General features: G+C 32.8%; 1 protein-coding gene across 4 annotated transcripts in view; it reads right to left on the reverse strand.

Annotated features, from left to right (window-relative positions):
- The window catches only part of LOC117109665 (phosphofurin acidic cluster sorting protein 2-like), a 76406-nt gene that overhangs the window by 2306 nt on the left and 52075 nt on the right, over positions 1-22025 (reverse strand). Inside the window, exons 7-18 of one of the 4 annotated variants that reach the window (XM_033252050.1) lie at positions 18894-18950; positions 13362-13579; positions 12671-12773; positions 10113-10322; positions 8417-8521; positions 7959-8065; positions 6961-7115; positions 6122-6223; positions 4466-4608; positions 4157-4205; positions 3463-3568; positions 2201-2227 (exon numbers count right to left, since the gene is read on the reverse strand). In XM_033252050.1, the coding sequence (XP_033107941.1) occupies positions 2201-2227; positions 3463-3568; positions 4157-4205; positions 4466-4608; positions 6122-6223; positions 6961-7115; positions 7959-8065; positions 8417-8521; positions 10113-10322; positions 12671-12773; positions 13362-13579; positions 18894-18950 (1382 nt within the window). Of the gene's footprint in view, positions 1-2200; positions 2228-3462; positions 3569-4156; positions 4206-4465; positions 4612-6121; positions 6224-6960; positions 7116-7958; positions 8066-8416; positions 8522-10112; positions 10323-12670; positions 12774-13361; positions 13580-18893; positions 18951-22025 lie in introns of all 4 variants that reach the window. The other 3 variants (XM_033252049.1, XM_033252048.1, XM_033252051.1) reach the window with 3 other exon arrangements.

Raw genomic sequence — 22025 nt, forward strand, 5'->3', positions numbered from 1 at the left:
ACTGAAAACTTGCAAGATAATGAATATACACTTTATTTAATATTATTATACAAAGCAATTTGATAAGATATGATTATTGATTTTGTATTGAGAACTTCCATAGTAGATACAATAAAACACAATATAATTTTTGTACATTTACATTAATATAAAAAAACTGCATTATTAAAAAAAACTAACAATAAAAATACATGAAAATTTTTATAAACACGCAAGGTGGTAAAAATGTTCATGGTGAAGAGGAAAAGTAAATTCATCAGATGTGCGAATATGGTAAGGTGTATCCTCAATGTAGAGGGAGAAGTTCAGATCTCATGCTGGTCCTATTACATTCTTGTTTGAGATGCTTTTACAATGTTGTTTAAGTTGTTTCATGTAGAAGACCAAAAGTAACCTATCACTTTAGTATAAAATGTATTTCCAATCTAATTATGAACCGTAAAGGTCTGTTTACACTATGACAATATATCAACGATAAAAAGCAATTGTTCATATAAAAAATAAAATAAGAGAAATTTCACATTAGCACGATTCGATAACGATTAACCGTGTACAGTAGAAAATTAAAAATTATTTTCACAAATCAAATCAAATGGCATGATAATCATGGGAAAATGATAAAATCGTAGTTAGTAAAAACGATTTTATCGTTTTCCTATGATTGTGACATAATTTGATTTGATCTGTGAAATTATTTTGTTATCGTATACAAGATAAATTGTTATCAAATTGTGCTAGTGTGAGAACGTCTCTTATTGATTTTATTTTCTATATGAACAATTGCTTCTTAGCTTCTTATCATTGATCGTTATCGTAATAGTGTAAACAGGCCTTAAGCCAGGCACAAACTGCACCGATGGTCTTTAACCGTCACTATTCCATGTACAACGCAGGGCAATGAGATGTGCACAACAAATCCTTTTTTAGGAAGATCTACTACTGCCATAATGTCATCTAGTGCTCACAGACAGCAGAGAAAAATTTGTCATCTGGCGGTCATACAACCCAGCTAACGCAGTGTGTACCTGGCTTTTGTAATGACAGTTAAATTGTTTTAGTTGTCAGAATACAGTCGATCCTGTTATTGTAAGGTTTGAACCCAAAATCCTAAACATCCACCTACAGCTTCACTCATTCTTGGTTCAATGAATGATATTTTTATGTGGAATACATTGATCTACTCATTTAGCATGCATGACTTGGTATCCTCTCAGTAATTGATGTTGCACATTTGTACAAAATGATCAATGGTAGTATATGACTGTCCTATAACATTTTGGAAGAATACTAATCAACAGTAAAAAATTAAAAGTATTGCATCTATTTCTTAATAATATGTTAAGGAAATAAAGAAAATAAAATAAGTGGGACATTTATTAACAAAATCAATAATAAAAAAAAAGATTTACATCATCAAAAAATGCTTTAACAATTTTCTTTGAATAATATTAGCTTCAAGTTTTTACAGACTAATACGATACGCATGAATTCACATTCTGTGCAAACATTTGGTATAAACATATTAGCATTAAAGTGTTTAAAAATTATATTGTACTGGAAAATTAATGGATTTTTCGAAGTGTCAATAAATTATAACTCAACAGCTGGCCATTCAGAACAGTGCCAAAAAAAGATGTATTATGTAACACAAACACATGTTGATGTACATATGCTGTCAATTTGCAGAACATCGAAATAACAAATTTATGGAACCTTAGCAACAACATCAAAGGGCGGAGCTTAGCAGTCTATTATGCAACACAAAATCATATTATTTGAAAATGTTGCAATAGTATTGTATAGGTCTATGGTTTAATTTGTTTTTAATTGAACATTTATTGGGTGAAATCCTTTAGAAATCACACCAATCAAGAAGAAGCAGAAATAATCTGACAGAGAATTTAAGAAGGTCAGTGCTTAGTTGTTTTTGCAAACGAACAAAAAAAGAAAAAATGAATGCAAAGCATGAACAGGCTGAACAGGCATGTGATCATATGATAAATGATTCAAGTGATTATGAAACAAAATTGCAAAAAGGACAAACATTATTTTTAAAAATGTTAAATGAATATGGAAATAGATATTGAGACATACAATGTTTAATTCAAGTGCTTTCAATGGGACTTTATCAATGGCATGGACCATGCAATTGAAATGAGAAAAAAATTATCAATTTTTTCAACATGATCATTATCTTTACCTTCCGATTTCAATTAGCGAACCTCTCCTTTTGAGGGAATAAAAACATGCAGACAAAACAGAGAGGGGTAAAATAAACAATTATCATGCTGATATTACATCAAATTAAGACACATTGATAGGCAATCTAAATGAAAGAACACAAATTATCTACTTAACATAAAAAACAAACATAATTAACAATTCTCATTTACAAATAATTAATATGCATATTACAAGATACGCGATAATAAATGTCCAATAATTTCTATCAATTAAAGGAGCTAAGACCCATTACTGTATTAGAAGATATGTATAATGAATTTAATCTATATCAATATGTCAATGTCCTAAAAAATAAAATATTTCTACTCCAGTATAAAACTTTTAATAGAAAAAAACTAACATTTTTTAAGGTTAAATTATCCTGTAGGACATTTTTTAACAAGCTTTACAGAGGAATAATGGACTCCATAGGAAATAAGTGGTTTTTTTAAAGACTTTGTGGGCTATATATCTGCATATAAACATCACCCTTTGTCATTTCACATCTTTTGATCATAATTTTAAATAATTAAGGATGATTGCCATGTTCAGTTTTTATATTTTAAAATTGTATGTTCAAATAATGTTGCTGTATATCAAATAAACTCAATCAAGCAATGTAGAGAATTAATTCACTTCCCCGATCAGTAACAGGAGTGTTTGTTGAATGCAATTTGTTAACAACCCATTTAAAGGAGACACTATTAATTTTGCTCTAGCTATAGTGTCATGGATATAGACACTAAAAAAAAATGAACACTGACAGTATGTTAATATACTCTAGCAAATAAAAAAATGTTAAAATATGTTAGATGTTTTTCTGTTAGACTAAAAGAAATGTTAGATTAATTGCCACACAAAAGTGTAACAGTGCAGTTGCACATTGTGAATTGGGTTTTTTTGTGAATTGTAATAAGACTTTATATGTTTGGTAAATTGTTTAATAATAATTTGATAATGAATACAAGTAAGAAAGCATTTATACATGCTTGGTAATAATAAGAATTTATTTTAATGTCTTATTTTAATGTTCTGTGTTGCATAATTTGATAATTGTTAACATTAAAAATGAACAGTATTTGTTAATTATTTTACATTTTTTCCATATTTCTATATTTATGTAATACAACCGAATTCAGCTATTTGCTGCTATACCAGAATAAATAAATAAAAAATATTAGTGAAATCAAAGGATCAAAATGTACCCAAAGTATTAGAGATCATGGAAGAACCTATTACCTCTGTTGTACAACAGCGTCTGTGTTGGTGGCTGGACTTGATGGTGGCGTTGGTCCATCTTTCTCCTTCGGACTTGTTGACAAGGGTGAAAAGCTGTCTTCAGGCTCTGTATATTTAAAAAATGGTTATCATAATAAATACTAAAAACATGCTAAAATAATATAAATATTCAAAATAAATAGGTAACAAAAAAAATAATAGAATAGTATACATGTTGGCTACAATATCATCCTACTCCATAATTGGCATCATTAATTTAATGTCACAATCATCCTCAATCATTATCGATTATATTGTCAATGTCATCTTCAACATTCATTCAATCATTTCTGGTTTATTCAAAAACACTGACATAGCAGTATAAAATTACTGAATTGCATCAAGTTACAAAAGCAGTTTCACATTAAAAAGTTACTAAAACACAATATTTGTCATTATCTATAGTAGTCAAGTAGCCATTTTAATATACAGATATATAAAAAAGTTGGTTGATGAGGTTTTTTGGCTAACAGTATATTTTAATTCACAAGCTCATAAATTATTAGGGAAGTTCTAATATTGAATAAATTTGAATTTTGAAATTTCGTTATTGTACTTTGTTTCTATTTACCAAGTATGTGAAATTGAAATTACAGTAATGTAACCCTATTTCTTCACGATATCATAAATGTATCCACTAGTTTCTTTAACCTACCTGAAAATGACGTAGGTACAGTAGATGAATTAGCACCAATTGTAACACTCTGTTGATTCGAAAAAAAAAAAAAAAAAATTAACATCAATGAATAATTTCTCTCAAAAACTTTTTGTCAAAATATGACAAAAAAAAATCCTTGAATACATTAAACGGACACAGCACACAACACAACTTATTTTGTAATGACAACTAACGTAATATTCATTTGACCAACCCATATTTAATGAGTGTAAGCCCAACAGTACATATTATTATACCTGCCATCTTCAAACCATCTAAAATGATTTGTAAAATGTAGAAACTTACATTGATGAATGGAATAAATTTCTGAGTTGATTCTGTGCCTGTACTCTTCAGTTTATAGTTGACCATCACTTCTCCGATGCGAAGCTGGTGGTTGCACGTGGCCGTGCTCAAGTACTTGGACACTCTACTCACAATTCCATTTGCTTCTGTTAAAAAAAAATATTAGAGAGGAGCTGCACTTGATGGTAAAATGCTTACTTTCCCATCCCACTCAGTCCTGGATTCGAGAAAGTCACAGGATTTTTCTCCACAATTAAAGAAACAAATCACTACCTATGCCTCAAAATGAGACATATAGTTTAGGTTGCGTTGTGAATGATATTGCCACTTGCAATGATGCATAAGCGCATCAAGAGGTGACAGCTTCGAATGAGTTGTTGCTTCCAACTGTTAGTTTGTTTCTCATTGGTCAGAATAACAATTCAACAATGGCAGATTCAGAGTTGGGTTTCACAATTAAGATTAATATACTCGAATACGTACAAAACATTATAAATATAATTCTGCAAGTGCATATACCTGGCAACGATGCAGATCTAAAACTCACTCGTAAGAACAATATTAGCAGCAACAGCAATAATAATACTTATAAAAACAACAATAATAATGAAATGGTTATTCTATTTCAGTGTGAGTATTAACACCTAATCATATGCTCCAAATATAATTTTTGTGAACAGCAAGTTACTTGACAAAAACTTCTGTTTAATGAATTAATGATGTAATTTAATTACTATGACCACAACCAATCATGCATACCCCCAACTGACTGCATGTAGAGTAAGCCGGTATGCTTTCTATTGACCATACAATTAGAAATAGAAATATAGATGGTTGTATTTATGTCAACATTTAAACAAGAATTATTATGGTCCAATTTATATTTTTATGATTAATTTCAGCAAACAAAATATTGTATTAATTGACTGGATAGATTGTGTGAAACTATTACTTCCTATTAATGAATAATTTAATTGTTATAACCACAGCAACCAATTACGCATACCACAACTGACTGCATGCAGAGTACACCAATGTGTTTATGTGTTGGCCATCCAATTAGTTGTTGGTTGTATCTTACATTTAATTAAAATAGAATTATTAAAAGAGTGAAATTTTATTTTTATCAATTTCAGAAACAAAATATTGTATTAATTGATTGGATAAATAGTGTGAAATTATTACTTTCTTCAAAATCAATATTTAATATATGCAACAATAAATTAAAGGTAATTTAATGAAAATTTATTAATTGATCTTTTTTTAAGATCAACTATTAGTCTTAACATTCTTGGACTTATTCTTGGTCATATAAATAATCATCTTTTAGTTCCACAATGAAACATATGTCAAGGAAAACGGACCTTCATTATCAAGCATCTATGAACTGGAACGAACTACCTAGCAACATAACTAGGGATTTCCAGAATTTCTATCAATATACTTTTAAAAAAGATCTCACTTAATTCATTGGTTTCTCCTCTATTTTGTAATTAGAATTCCTTTTTGTTAAAGTTCTCATACATTATTCATTTTCAATTGATCTCTCTTGTATATTTATGTAAATTTTATTTGAAAAACAAAAAACTAGTGCACTGAGAGTGCCATCAAGAAGAAAGAAAGTTGAAATAAATAAATTTTCAGCAACATACAAACCTTGTTGGTCTTTATCAAACAACTCCCTCCATGAAGGCTCTACAAACATTGAGTGATATTTACTGTCAATTGCACCCAAGTACTTTCCCAGAGATGAATTTCCTGAAATTATATATCAAATTTCATATATTACGACAAAAACAGTTTATTTCGACAGATGTATTATTAATGTTATTATTATTATTTATGTCATTATATAGCACCTTTTCTTTGTAGATAAAAAGCGATTCTTTTTAGGCTAGAGAGAAGCAATGCAGATAAAGTGCCTTGCTCAAGGACACAAGCGAAATGTACAGGGAGGGGATATTTTTTTACAATAAAACATAATAGTTTAATGCATGGCAATATGCAGCAGACATAAATAATTATTAGTGTCTATTCAAATAATTTACTGGGATTCACTGTATTCAAGGTAACCAGATGTCAATGACTTCTTTCAATTAGTTGAAATACAGTAACAGCAAAGAGAGGAAGAATGTGAATCCTACAAGACGCCGGTGAAGGAAGTAACAGATGATAAAGTAATAGTCTACACTGCAATTTACAGTTGTGATCTAACTTTTTTATTAGGCACTTTGCCTTCTTTGGCAACATTTGTACCAGACCTGGAGAAAATAATATTGTGTTTCTCCAACCATGAAAATTACCTTTATAAAATGCTTCCATCAACAAACTTTATTTGTACATATCTCAATAGTGGTTATCTAAAGATACTTTAAATGTGTCATGCCTCCAACCACCTGTTCTGTGGTCATGCACTTTTCAGCCCCAAATTGCAAGTTTTATTATTTAATCAATTTTTAGGTTTTTTTCATAGTGTATTGTTAACCTCAACTTACCTAGAGGAATGATGTAAAAGCTAACATATTTTTGCCAGTCAGGGGATTTAGTTGAGAATTGTTCAACATACGGCCTGAGAATGGTACCAACATACCCTTCTCCACCACATATTACCAGCTTGATTGTCCGAGGAACCTTAGGGTTTTGGTTACAGCTAAAAAGAATAGAAAATTATAAGCACTATATAAATGCAAATCTATTTTATTGATAATAGTACATCATTGTTGTTATATCTTAGAAGAAATTCATCTGGTTATTTGATAAAATTCACCATAGACAGACGAAACAAGTTACTTATTATTACTACTAGTTACACTTAATAAAATATTATTATTAGTTTAAACTGATTAAATGCTAATTATATATGTAACTCACTCTAGCAAAAACAGGCTCTCTGGAAAACTGAAAAATGACATTGATCTTCGTAATCTAAAGCTAATAATTGATGCAAAAGTTTATGAAAACAGGCAAAAATATGATAATTTATAATTTCAGTCCAACACGCATTAAGATAGGAATTTTAGCTGATTTGAAGACATTTGTTTTTAATGACAAGAGCCTGGCATTTCTAGAGTCGGTCACATATGTACTTTCCTACGACAAAACCTATACAAATGAACTAAACATCTGCCCATTAAAGGGAAATTGTTAATCTAATATTAAAGTCATCAGCATTGATACTCCACTACAAACTGAAGGCAATCAAAATTATTTTGATGTAACCAACATTATATGACAAGTCAACAGACTCGGAACTTGGAACAACTAGCATCTGTCAACTGCAAAGTATCTGTCAACTGCAAATCTCATCAAGCCATTGTCATCATGTCCACTGTCAGCAACAACAGTCTCATATCTCAGTCATGTGTATAAATATATAGCATACGAACATGAAATACACGGCCTTGATTAAGAAATAGCTATAAATAGAACACCTCAAGACTCAATAATGCATACCACCTGTAGAGCAGCAAAGCAATTATCAGCTCTTACTTACAATTTCTGTATTTTAGTGACTAAAAATAGCATTGTGTCTTCCACATCAGCACTTGAAAATGTACACACTACTCTATGTTTCTCCTGCTGCAATTTGTGCGAGAGAACCTGAAGATACATTCAATAAAAAAAAAAAGCAAGTAAGAATCTTATTGGAGATCCTCAAGTGTAAGCCCACTCCCTGTTTCACCAACGACTTTTACATCTTTTACATACCAGAATTTCCTGGGCAATAGCCTAGGATATGATATAATGGAGAAACATTATTCTGTATTATCCTGCTGCTTCAGTATACGATAAATATAACTCTGAATCCTTTAAACCTATACTAGTTGTATTTTTTTTCCACAGAACTTAAGAAACAGTGAAAAATGAAGCCTAAATGCATGAGAAAAACAAAATTTATGATTGTAATAGGAGTTACATAGAGTGCACCTGTAACAATAGCAGAGTACTTACTTGACCCTGCCACTCCGTTGCGTTTACTAGTATAAACTTTTCTGGTATAGAATCATTATGAGGCCAAAGTAACGACAACCTATCAGCAAGGGACTTGCGTGCTTCCTAAAAAAAAACCAATCATTTACATTTATTGTTTTTAACATTGAAATGAAAGTTAATGTTGTACTAAAAAAAAAATATTTTTCATACAACAATAACAGGGTTTTTTATCATCTTAGTTTTAAAAGATCTTGGGATGACCACTCATCAATAATGATCACTAATATATATTACCATCTCATCAATAATGATGGTAACAATAGGCCATAAAAACCAGATATAAATAAAAATAATTTTTAACAATAATTTTCAATACCAATATAACACATTTAACTATACAGCCTATTGTAGTCCTTCTATCAATAAACAAATACTTATTTTTCTTTACAACACTGTGCTTTTAGATGCACAACACACAGTAGCTGAATAGAGTATGACTAAGAAATTAGGCTGCTAGTCATGAATTGAAATCCCATGAACATACACAGGAAAGATGAAAAATCAATCCACTGACTAAGGGCCAGAAATGACAAGACTGGTTTAACAGCTCTGTCAAAACTATCAAATTGTATGTCACAAAAACAGGTGACATGCCTAAATATGGTCATGATGACATCACATCATGACAATATATAGGCACATCATGACTATATATGGGCATCAAGCAGTTTTTTGTCAAAGAAAATTTGATAGTGTGGACAGGGCTTTATACGAAGTGGAGTTAAGCTCTGTCCACACTATTAAATTTCAAGTCACAAATTTATTACAATGTTCCCATATATGGTTTGATATTATATTGCAACCAAATATAGGCATATCCATTTATTTGTCACATAAAATATAAGAGTGAGGACAGAGCTTAAAAGTATAAAAAATTATGTATTCCAATCAATCTATATTGGAAATATATAAAGAATACTGTGAACACTTGACATATAACAAATGAGGCAGGCGTGGAAAAATGGTTAATTTGTCGCAAAGGCCAGTATTGAGTAAATGAGCTATAAAATATGGGGGCTAAAAAAATTGCCTAAAAATCCAAATTTTTTTTTCATTATATATCAACAGTTTAATGTCTTATTAATCATGTACCAAAGTATTAGTTCTGGAAGTGGTCAAGAAATTGTTTATTTACTGTTATTTTCACTGATCATTCTATTAAACAATGTATGCACAAATAACTTTGAAAGGCAATTACTCCAAAACATGTTTATCTTGATTCTAAGAATACTATTCACTTTCCAATAACTTAGGCTTGAAATGTCCAATTTTAATGAATGACCTCTCATTTTAAAGATCACATACTCAGGTATCTGAAATTACCAATAACTTGAATTTCAATTTTTGCTACAACTTAGCCATTTTGCCACAACATGCCTCAAATGTTTATTTTGAGGAACAATATATACAAATTCTTGTTTTAAATGTTTAAGATTGCACGATTTAAGCATCCTTAAGAAGCACTTAGGAATGAGATGGGTATTTTTAGGTTCATTTTTTTTCTTTTAGATATTTTAGTGATTAATGTAACATCTGTTTTTTACTAGCAACAGATAAGAGCTTATAGACCCAGACAGTACCACTAATAACATATTATGACCAGACACACACAGAACAACTGTTAAGGAAATATTAAGAAGATATAAAGTAAAACCTCTTGAGTATGATCCGAGTAGTTGAGACTATTGCTTCTGTGGGTTTGTCTCTGGCCTTGTTTTTCCTTATTAGATGATGACCTAGGTCTGTTGATGTTCTTTTGTCCACCATTGGCTCCGCCAGATGATGATAGAGCAAGGGTTCCCACGGAAACCGACTTGGGAGGAGGCTGCTCATTAAGCTGTAAGCTCTCGTCTGACGGAGTATCCTATTTGAGGAATTAAAAAATACAAAACATCATAAAAATAATACATTTTACAATTTAATAAAAGAGAAAGACATTACCATATGAATCATCATTCAACACATTAACAAAATAATTTAAAATAAACATGACCAATATATATAGAAAAGCCACATCACTGTTTTATTGAACATATAAAAATTAATTTATATAGATATTCAATTACATTTTTATTTGTGAAATATCTCCTCTTATAACACCTTATCAATATCAATATGATAGTATTTGTTTCGTCCTCATCTAATGTTTGCATACTGTAACGTTTTTGAACTCTCATCGCAGATTGAAAACATGTAACTTTACCCAAAGTCTATGAATAAGTATAAAATTCATTGCTTATGCAACCAAATCCATGGCAAATTGAATTAAACATTGGATAGGATTGGATTCAATCAGTGTAAGCACCAAAAATAAACGCACTAAACTCTGAAGACTTCTTTCCAGTGGGGTCCTTCTGTTGGTTAATGGATCTTGCTGGGGTGCCGACCAAACCAGGGCCAGGAATACACACGTGTTCTACCGGCACATGTTGTCTCATGAATGCATGTGAGTACGTATGTTTTTACACTGCCAGTTTGTGGGACCAGCAACAATATTGCAGTACACAAGAGACAATCCCTTTACTCTTTTCCAGATTGTACTGCTCTCTTGTTCTTAAGTACTCTGGAATCAGAGGTTAACTGGGATTGGAAGAAGGCCCGTAGCCAGGGGGGTTCCTGGGGGTTCGTCCGAACTGAACCCCCTTTTTCAGCAAAATCCCCCTTTGAAAAACGAACCCCCCACCCTACCAATAACGAACCCCTTTGCTATTTTTGTGCATCCTTCGTTTTTTTGCAACTCAAAATCTAAACAAAAATCACCAGCAGAGATCGTGCTTCTGAGGCAGTGAGTGTGTGATCATCAAAGAGTGCGAAGTGTGAATATTTATGAGTCTTGTCAAGCCCCTGTTAACCAATCATGCGGCGTTATATTATTTCGGGAATAAAGTTTCCCGATCGCAACTAGAGGGGAGTTTTCGCGCTTTTTGGAATTTCCTGACACACACACAGACGTTCATTACACCACACGTAGGAAAAGACAAAAACCTTTAAAAATAAAAGACTTGTCTCTAATTTGTTTATTTGTTTCCAAAAAAATGAAGCGTCGGGAAAGGATTACAGATTTCTTCTCGAAGACGCCAACGACGAAGAAGTCTCAAAATATGAGGTAGGTGTGACAGGTACTGCGCGGCTAGGCCTAAGTAGCCAAGCTACTTAGGTTCCCCTCTCTCCTCTTCACCTCTTGTCCTTCGAATGGTAGCATTGTTGAACGATCCATAAACAGTGGCGCGAATTTGTACATGGTAAATATTTGCCTAGGCCTAGATTACTTTTAGTTATGAATGGTAAAACAATGAATATCCAAGTGCCTCGATCGAATATTATAATGTCTTATCATGAGTAATATAAATAATTAACTTAGGCCTAACCTAGGCTATAGCCAAGGCCATAGGCCTACTGTAGGCTAGGGCCTACTTTGATTACTAAATAATAGGCCTAGGCTAGGCCTATAGGCCTAGGGCTCTAGGCTAGGCCTACACTTACTACTTCGTCTTATTAAGGCCTAGGTAGTAGTAGGCTAGAGGATCCTCATAATAATTGATTAATAGCAACTGTTTTTCTTATCACAGCCGTTCGTGTATCTTGGTTATTGTTTAGCATACTAGGCTATGTTATGTAAAATAAACCCTCAATGAATCACCCTAACCCCCCCCCCCCCATGCCTGAAGCTGCCTACGGGCCTGTGAAGACAAGTATCTTGCTACAACCCGATTCCATTTTTTTCAGATAGCAAAATGCAGTCAAGTGTGCTGATCTGACATGCACATAAATCATTATGTGTTCACAGAGGTCAAAGGTAAATGTCATTTTCATTGTTTAAAACAAAAAGATGGGCAAGCTCCTTTTAAACTACTGGTCATCATAAACAATTACTTAAATAGACATTTAACCAATGGGTAATTAATGAATTTCACCAACAAGATATATCACTAGTACCAGCTAGCAGCCATTCTTTTAAGATTAAACATCAGTGCTGTAGGACGCAACTGAGAAGTCATGCCTTTTCCTTTAGATCAGGCCAATTTTAATTCAAGCTCAATCAATCTTTCTAAGTCTGAAAATGAAAAGCATTTGGCTGACTACCCACTTAAATTTACACTCTATGTTACATTTTAAATATCCTGTTTTACAATGGACCACAGCACAATCAATTAGAAAAATCAAGACTCTCCCGGGTCACAAGTAAACACAAAAAAATATATGTATGCAAACCTCAGATTCTTGGTTAAATCCATTCTCCGATGTCTTCCTTTTCACTATATCCATCACTTCTGCCTCAGTTACAGACGTGGGAATATTTTGTGAGAAGAAAGGTCTGAGAAAACAAATGTGGTAGAATATTTTTAAAAAATTGAAATAAAAACACATTATTAAGAAGTTTTATAACCCTGTACAGTTGCTGCTATTGTTTTTAATTAAGCTGGTATAAAGCTAAACAATTGGAAAACAACTAATAATAATACTAAAAATAATAGGTTTAATCTTGATTGAGCGCATTTTGCTAAAAGCCTCAACAAGCTTTAAATTAGAAATAAAAATCCAAAATTCAGCAAAATATACCGGTAAATTAAAAGAATGTGTTTCAAGTTGTTTTAATTTGTTGATGTTAGTCGCTTGTCGAATCTTTGGAAAGTCATTCCAAAGAACAACCGAGGCAGAGATAAAACTGCGTTGAAGGTATATGATCTCTGTAAGCCTTGCAATACCGTAAGTTTATTGTGCCTCACAATATTTAATATAGTGACCCTTAAATATTACTTTACCACTTGGACTGGACTGGAAAAATAACTATCTGTAAATATAATTCATATAAATTATGATAAAAATGTCTACTGTTGCTTGCAGCCAGGAATACATTATGTCCAATTGTCACAGAAATGTTGCAGCCAAATATTATGGTTACCTTAAAACAGGTTTAGGCGTTGATTCAATACTGACATCATCTAGATCAACATCAGGCTCGCTGTCACTCATATTCAACTCATCAAGATCACCATATAATGAATCATCATCCGCATTTGCAGCTTGTCCAGGGAACTGATACTGGTCCGTGTCACTTTCATCACTTGCAACCTTTAATCGCTTCAGTAAGCTAATGAACTTTTGTTTCAGGTTCCGCTGCTGTAAGGAATCAACGGTAACATTATTAGTAACCCTGTCTTTAATTTCTTGTCACCCCTACTTACTTCCAAATATTTTTGTTTATAATTGTTGGTGTAGCAAGTAGGGACTCACACTGGTTTTATTTTTTCCCCAAATCGGACGAGCGGGGCATTTTAAAAAGCAGGTGTAAAAAAATATCAAAACACACCCTTAAAAGTTCAAAACCGCTGTACCCCACTCCACTTACCAGGACCCAGAGCACCAGGGTAAAGTAATAGACTGAGTTACACCGCCACTGTTTATAATATCATTAGTTCTGATTTCCTTTGCCAGTTAGCTGTGGTCAACAGAAACTTACACTGCATGGCCTAGCATAAACATAATAAGATATATGCAGTGAGGCAAGCTTCTTTCCCATATGCCATACTATAGACATAAACATGCCAATGGAGATGATATAAAGCTGTAGATGCCAAAGCATTATAAATCTATTGATATATCATTATCATAAGTTAAACAATATTCAACAGTTACTTGCACTTATCAAAGGTTAAACAAACTAGAAGAAATCGTTGGCAAACCTGATTAATTGAATTTAAATTTGATGCAAAAATATTTGATTAAGTCATCAACAATGATTGGGTGGTACTTTTCTCATTTCATTCATCTAAATATTAAGTGAATGTAAAGTAGCCATTGAGCAAATATTGAGCAACACTTTTGAACCCTAAATAAACACTTGAGTAATCATACTGACAAGAAAGAACTGTTCTTAAGAACCATTTTTTTTTTAAGAATGGTTATTTGTAGCAGTAGAAACAGGGACCCCCCAAAAAAGAATCGTTCATTATGGCATTCCAAATAACGGTTGGCATGAAATCAATACCATAACGGGAGTGCCAAAGAACCGTATTTTACTCCGTTCTTCATGGGGTAGTTTTTAGCTGCAACATAAATAACGAAATTATTGTTGATAAAGCTTCAATAAATAGTGCAGTAAACAATTACTGGGAAAATCTTGGAAAAGCAAGTATGGACCTCAACAGCTCGCTTTGTTAAAGAAATTAGACAAGTGCTTTCAAATGAACTTCCTTGTAAAGACGGTAGGGACTGTAGCTTTCTGTATACAATTTTAATTGATTATGATATTGCAGATGAAGCAATTTCACTTGCAAAAAACAACAAAGCTCCGGGATTAGACAACATAACAAATGAATTAATTAAAAATGGGTGTTGTATGCTTACCAAATCCTTACTAGAAATGTTTAATAGAATTATATATTTAGAACAAATGTGGCAAAGACAAGCCAAACCAGTCACTCGTCGAAAAAAATCAATTTTTAGTTATTACTACAGGGTTTAACAGTAAAATGAGAGCTATAAAATGGTGAAAGAATCATTTAAATTAGACACTTCGTTATGAAGTTACACGAGTTTAAACATTCATCTGTTTAAAGAACAATATTTGAGAAATCAGCCTTTAAAGTTTATGATTTCAGGCATTTCTTAGGCAGAAACCATCACCAAATCGTTAAAAATTGTTGTTTTAACATTGAAAATGAGGAAAATAACAGCATAGCATGATGTATAGATATATAAAGGTTAGTTTAGTGCAATAAAATAGATTTCCAAAATTTTGACATTCCAGCATGTTTTGGCTATTATCTCCAAAACAAGATTTGCGACGAGTGACTGGTTTGGCTTGTCTTTGCCACAAATACCAAAGGAATGGAATAACAGTGTTATTATCCCTATTCACAAGAAAGGAGACTGCAAAGATCTTAATAACTATAGAGGCATATCTTTGACTTCTTGCATGTCCAAGATCTTTAATAGAATACTTGCCAAAAATATTTCAACTTATCTTGAAATAGGATGTCCTTTCGGAAGTCCAGTGAGGCTTTCGACCTTTACAGAGGTGTGAGGACCACATATTACTCTGAAAATTATAGCTGCTTGCTGTCTCCAGCAAAAGAAAAACAACTATATTGCCTTCTTGGACTTTCGAAAAGCTTTTGATAGTGTTTGGAGGGATGGTTTAATGAAAGCAATTTGGAGATCAGGTATTAGGGGTAAGGTCTGGAGAGTTATCGATAAATTATATGAAAATGTTAAGGGAAAGCTTTGGTTTGGATCAATTGACACAGACTTTTTTGATATTGTTCAAGGGGTGAAACAGGGATGTGTATTATCCCCTGTACTTTTTAGTATATTTATTATAATGAATTTACGAAAATACTAAAGTCAAACGATCTTGGCACCAGAATCAATGATGTATGGGTTAGTAGCCTATTTTGGGCTGACGATGTTGTGCTTTTAGCTAACACTGAAAATGAGATGGAAAAAATGTTACGGACATTGCAGACAAATCTGCACAAGAATGGAAGTTAAATTTTAACTTTGACAAGTCAAATGTTTTGGTTATGGGAAAATGTGTTAATAAAGAAAAGAAATGGAAATTAGGGGAGGGTTATATCACAGAAGCAGAATCTTACAAATATCTGGGTGTAATTATATCACAGAAATTAAATGACCATATGTAATTTGATAATGTCATCCAAAAAGGTCAAAGATTAATTGCATAATAAAATCAATTATTAGTAACTTTGACAATTTTAACAGAGTTTACTATGGAGGGATTCTGTGGCGGTTAGTTGCCCTTCCTTCCTTAAATTACGGCTGTTCTGTATGGTGTACTTTAAGCTTACAACTTCAAATGCCGCGGTATATACTTAAAGCAGCTAGGAACACACCTTGTGTTGCATTATATGGGGAACTCGGATGGTCTCCCATCAATGAGCTACATAAAATTGCCCGTGTGAAATTCTTCAGCAGGATAATTGAAATGAGCACACATCGTTGGCCCAAATTTCTACTTCTTGCTATGTTACAACTCAATTGTGATTTTAAAGATTTAAGATATAAATTTCTATATTGTATGAATGATACTTTGATAAGAAGCGAGTCTGAAGATATTTTCAATGCACTACTTAATAACAAGGGATGTTGTTATTCTCAAACGCTTATTTTAAGAAAATTGGATGACATTTGGAATAATCAATGGAGAGACGATGTTCAAAACAAATCATCCCTCTCAGTTTATGCATCCTTAACACCCCATCCTGTATTACATTACCTTATTGATAAAACAGACTTTAAGGGGGTTGCATTGAAATTTAAACTTAGATCAAATACGCTACCATTAAATTCCAGAACATCAAATTGGTCCACAAATAATAATGAAAAATGTACCCTGTGCAATCTAAATGCAGACGAAAATACTGGACATTTCCTCTTAGTCTGCCCAGCCCTACAAAATATACATATTGATGAAATTTCTAAATTAAAAACAAAATTACTTGACAATATAGAATTGTATAATGAATTTATTAATGCAAACGATGACCTAAAATTACATCATATTTTGGGTTGTTCATCGTTGCTTAGCAGAAAGAATGAAAATATCTTCGACAAGTTTTGCAAAAGATTTACCAAAAGAGCATGGAAATTCCACAACGAGATTTTGAATTCCATGTTCTAACTACGCTTTATAATACTGCTATACAGTTCACCTCTGTTTTCAATTTCATTTAGTTGCTTTTCTTTTCTGCATTACTATATTTTATGTATGTTGCTTAGGTTTAGGGGCGGGGGTAAATGCATAGTTTGGGGAGGGAATAAGGGTACTTATAATATCGTTTCTGCTAATAAGGGGGTTTTTTTTTTTATTGATTTTCCTGCTTTTGAATTTTTAGTTTTAAGTTTTGTTTACTTCATATTATATATTATATTTACTTTTAATTGAATACAAGGGTCACTCAGGGGATTGACATGACTATTAAAAGGCATCATTGCATATAATACTTTGATGAGGGTAGGTAAGGGATGGGGGTGGGGTGCTTGTCAAATGCTTGAGTGACGGTTACTCAATTTATCAATTTATACTTTCTTTTCATCAGTGTATTGTATTCTGTTTGAAGTATTATTTTTTGGACGCACCTTTATCATGTGAAGTGTGCCACTGTTTCAAAAGTGTAGTTTCCCAATAAATTATTATTATTTTTACTAGTAGGAATCAATAAAACAAATGTTAAGCTTCTGTTCACAGCACAATGGATTATCCTCTTAAATTGTTACTGTGAGAACAAAAGCTTAACCATTTTTTTTATTTGAATATCGACATTGTATTCTGATGACAAGACGAATCATCATTATTTATCTTGGTAGTCACGCGGAAATATTTTTTGTTTTGTTTTAAAAGGTCATTTTAAATTGCATTCTGGTTAATTGTACAGTATGTCATGTTAATGTAGAGATGTCAATCTGGTAACCGTTTCATGTGGAGTCAAAATGCAGTTGCAATGCGGTTTTTGTCTTGCTACTCCGATAATCAACTAATGATAAGAGAACAGTTTTTCAGTAAAAATACGCAATTAGAGAAATAACGCTCAAGTAAATTTGGCACAATCTTGGCCTCTAGGCATTTTCTTCTTATCGTCACAATTTGCCAAATGCACAAATTAAATAGCAACATAAATAGGGTTTCAAAACAATTGAAAGATCTATTCATTATATTGGTCAAAGAAGGGAACACAGAGTTAGAACAATATATTGAAGTAATATTTATATTTTCTTTAGATTTTCTAATAAGCCTTTCACTTAAACGAAAGTAGTTTAAATGAAGGGCAAAAACACGTTTATACTGACACTATAACCTCAAGTTGTGTGTATTTCCTGAATATAGAAAACACAAATGCAACACAGAATTAACCTTCAAGTGACCTTTAAGTAACAAAAATTTAGTAGCACAACTATAAAAATCTTGGCCTTTGGCTAAATTTATGAATTCAGATAATGTATACATGGTACAGTATTACATATGATATTGACACTGAGAAGTTATATCCCAACTGATTGGCAGATGGCTAAATCTAATTACAATTTCACACAATCAAATGAAGAATGGCAAGTTAATGTTATTGACACAGGCTAAGGGAATGTTTTTAGTACAAATAATAAATAACAACAATAACATTAAGATTATCGATATCAACAATGACAACAGCAATCAGTTGAAAGTCTCAAGATGAGAAGATTCCATTTTGGCTGAGACTTGTTTATCATTTGGCAGTCTAAGGTTTAAAGTTGCATTTTCACAGAATCCAAATTTTTCGGATCGGAAAGCCTACCAAAATGCAGCTTAAGATCACAGACCCTAAGGGTCTATGATTCCACAAAACAATGAGTAACTGACTGGGGCTTTCACTCTTATTTGTAGAGGTTTTTACTTCCATAATGGTACAAATACCAATCTAACTAAACATTAACATACCCTATGTGCTATCTGTTTGGTTCTGCTACTTTTCCCATCTTCTTCAGCATCAAGTTCCTGTAAATACATAAAATATACAGTAATGAGATTACATAAAATTTATCCAAAAACATGTATTTCATACAATACAAAAAATTAAGAGAATGAAGAAATTGATATTTTTTCTCTGTATGTTAGATAATGGTGCTGGCTAGTGAGGGTTGTGTACCGGGTACTGAAGTATGCTGGGCTCACTATCTTCAGTGGTGGATCCAGGAATTTGAAATAGAAAGGGAGGGGGGAGGGTAGGAGGTCATTCAACTACAGTCCTCGACATGTAATTGCTCCTTAATATCACTACTATAAAATTTGAATGATATGATGATAGTCATGTCTCCCTTTGTCCTTACATTCTTTCATTGCAGACAAAAATGCAGTTCATGCTGGTATGTATTCAGCTCCACTCCCAGAACATGCCTAAACATTTTCCAGTTAGTTTTTGCATTGCAATCTGAGACAACAAAATACTGTATGTGCCACTGTAACAATATACATCAACTAGATACTAATTTCATATTTGGACATTTGACAATAAAAATATGGCATGTTTCATGTGGCATATACATTCATTCAACTTCTATATGCGGTATAAACTACTGCAGTTACACAATACGATGGAAATGACTTGTGCTTTGCAGACGTCAAGATAAATCTTGAGGGAAATCTTGTTTTACAAACAATTTTTTTTTAAATTTGGTATATGCAATATTCTTGATAATTATTCATCTATAGATGTCAACATCACAAGTAGTGTCTTTAGCCTCTTTACCAAAAAGTGGGTCAGTTTTATTAACCTCCATACTTTCTGTTATTTGTTGATAAAGAGGTTCCACTATTTTCCAAGGTGTTTCCAGCAGTAAGAATGACATTTTAGCTGTTGGTATCTTCATCTAAGAAGTCAACATCATTGGTACATTTGGTATTTGAGACTAGTTGTTTTTGTCTTGGAACAATATGGTTTCATTATGATATGTGAAGCACACACAGTACATTATTGCTAATATTTTCTTTCATTTTGTTATGTTTTTAGGCATATCAAGTTAAAGTTATGTCATATGACCATTGACTGACGATCCATCTCCAATTATTGTCACTGAAGATAGTCTGAGCAGATTGTCAATAAAAACAATCTTTTGCATACACCTCACATTGTTACAGTGCATACCAGACTTAAAGATCCTTTGCTGTGTTACAGCATCCTTCAGATGAGATGTTAAGCCAATGGCGTCTTGTATAATAATACATGTGTACCCAGAGAATAAAGGATTGTCTTTTCATGTACTGACTATAGTGGGTGCTGCTCTATGGCTGCCGCAGGTCCTTAGGAGCCTAATCAGATTTATTTTCTTTTTTTTAACATTTTTAAAGCTTACATGATTATTAACGCAAAGCAACATGTATACACATGCACTTACATACATGTATACAGCAAATCACTGGCAATGGTTTCTCTGTATCCCAGAAGCCAATAATAAGTATAGTAATTTTAATTTTCTAATTTTCTTTTTCTGATATTTTATATCCACTAGGTACCATTTCTACCCATATGTTCAGGGCTAGAAATTAGCGGTCGCCCGGTCGCCAGTGGCGACTTTTTTGGCGTCGGGCGATAACAAATGTCTTGGGTATCGCCCCGTTTGGCGACCCTTACTATTTTGGATTGGTGAAAAAATAACCAACTACTTTTAGCCATTTTGGCAAAGGCTTAAAATCATTTAAAAGTTTCAAATACTTGCTAAAATACATCGTTTTATTTTTTCATCCGAGCTCCATTTTTCGCCAATCCATCATAGCCATGCGAAGTTTATTTGTGTTGCTGTATTGGCAGTCTAGCTGCAAACGTCATTGTGTGCTTCAAATTTTGTTATTCGTTATTTTAACGCGGTGGATGAAGGGCAGTGGCTGTATGACTATATGAAGGTGAATCACCTCATGTATGACGATTACATGCAGAACTATATTCACGACAGCCGGCTAGCTGGAAGTGTACCCTTTGGACGCAAACTAGTGACAAAGTATACCTAAAGGTAGCCGACCGTCGGGTACATAACGACTTCCGAGCTTGTTTATCCATGGAGGACTACCTATGCTTAGGCCTAGGATCAAGGTCTATGCATGCGATGGTGGTAGAAATGTCATTCATAATTAGTTAATCAATGATTTCGTGTTCTCGCCTGATATGTAAAATACATTTAAGTAATGCGTGTAATATTTTAAGAATGCACCACGTTGGTTGCTCTGTTACACGGTGTAGGTACTAGGCCTAGAGCAGAGTGACGGCAGTAGGCACCTAGGCCTAGTAGTAGCGGTTTAATCTGCCAAGGCTAGGCATAGTCTACTACTAGGCCTAGGCTACAGTAGGTCCAGATCGTAAATCCTTGATCATTGCAGTGAAACATTTGGGCCTATTTCCAGACGATCAGACCCAAGCCAATTTTGAATAATCCTTGTTGGAACTTTATGTCCTGATACATAATTATGCTGAAAATGCATAAAATACAGGTTTTCTGGAGACACTATTGTTCCACTAACTCCCAAAAGTAGGCTTTTCTCAGTGCTCCACTATCTCCTCTCCCCCACCCCGATATCGTTCTAAACTAAAAGGAGAATACTTTATGCCTAGGCCTTTGTAATTTTTTCAAATTTTGTGTTATATTTAGAAAACTTTTGAATTACTGTACCTCGTTGGTATGCTAAAAATAATAATTTGCCTATCAAATAATGTTATTTTGATTGCCAATCTCTATGTGGTCTAAAATCACATTTTTAAAACTCTTGTGTCGATCGTGAATACAATGGATTTTTTCTCGGACTAATGATTTTGGCTAAAGACAGATTCAATTGCCAAATTGGCTAAAAACAATTATTACACCAATGTCATCTTGCTGGTTTTATTGATTTTGTTTTTTTCGTAAAATTATATTTTGGACCGTAAAAAAAATAGGACCAGTATAACCTTGGAAGGGCCAGTATAATTTTTTCCTTACTGGCCCTGCTGGCCACTATGTTTTTGAGGTTAATTTTCAGCCCTGTTTGTTTACCTTTGGAGTCAACATTTCCACAATTATATATACTACTTTTAAGTGTCTATAT

Source organism: Anneissia japonica, unplaced genomic scaffold, assembly GCF_011630105.1.
Source record: "Anneissia japonica isolate Jap-2015-1 unplaced genomic scaffold, ASM1163010v1 scaffold288038_len354873_cov157, whole genome shotgun sequence".
NCBI lineage: Eukaryota > Metazoa > Echinodermata > Crinoidea > Comatulida > Comatulidae > Anneissia > Anneissia japonica.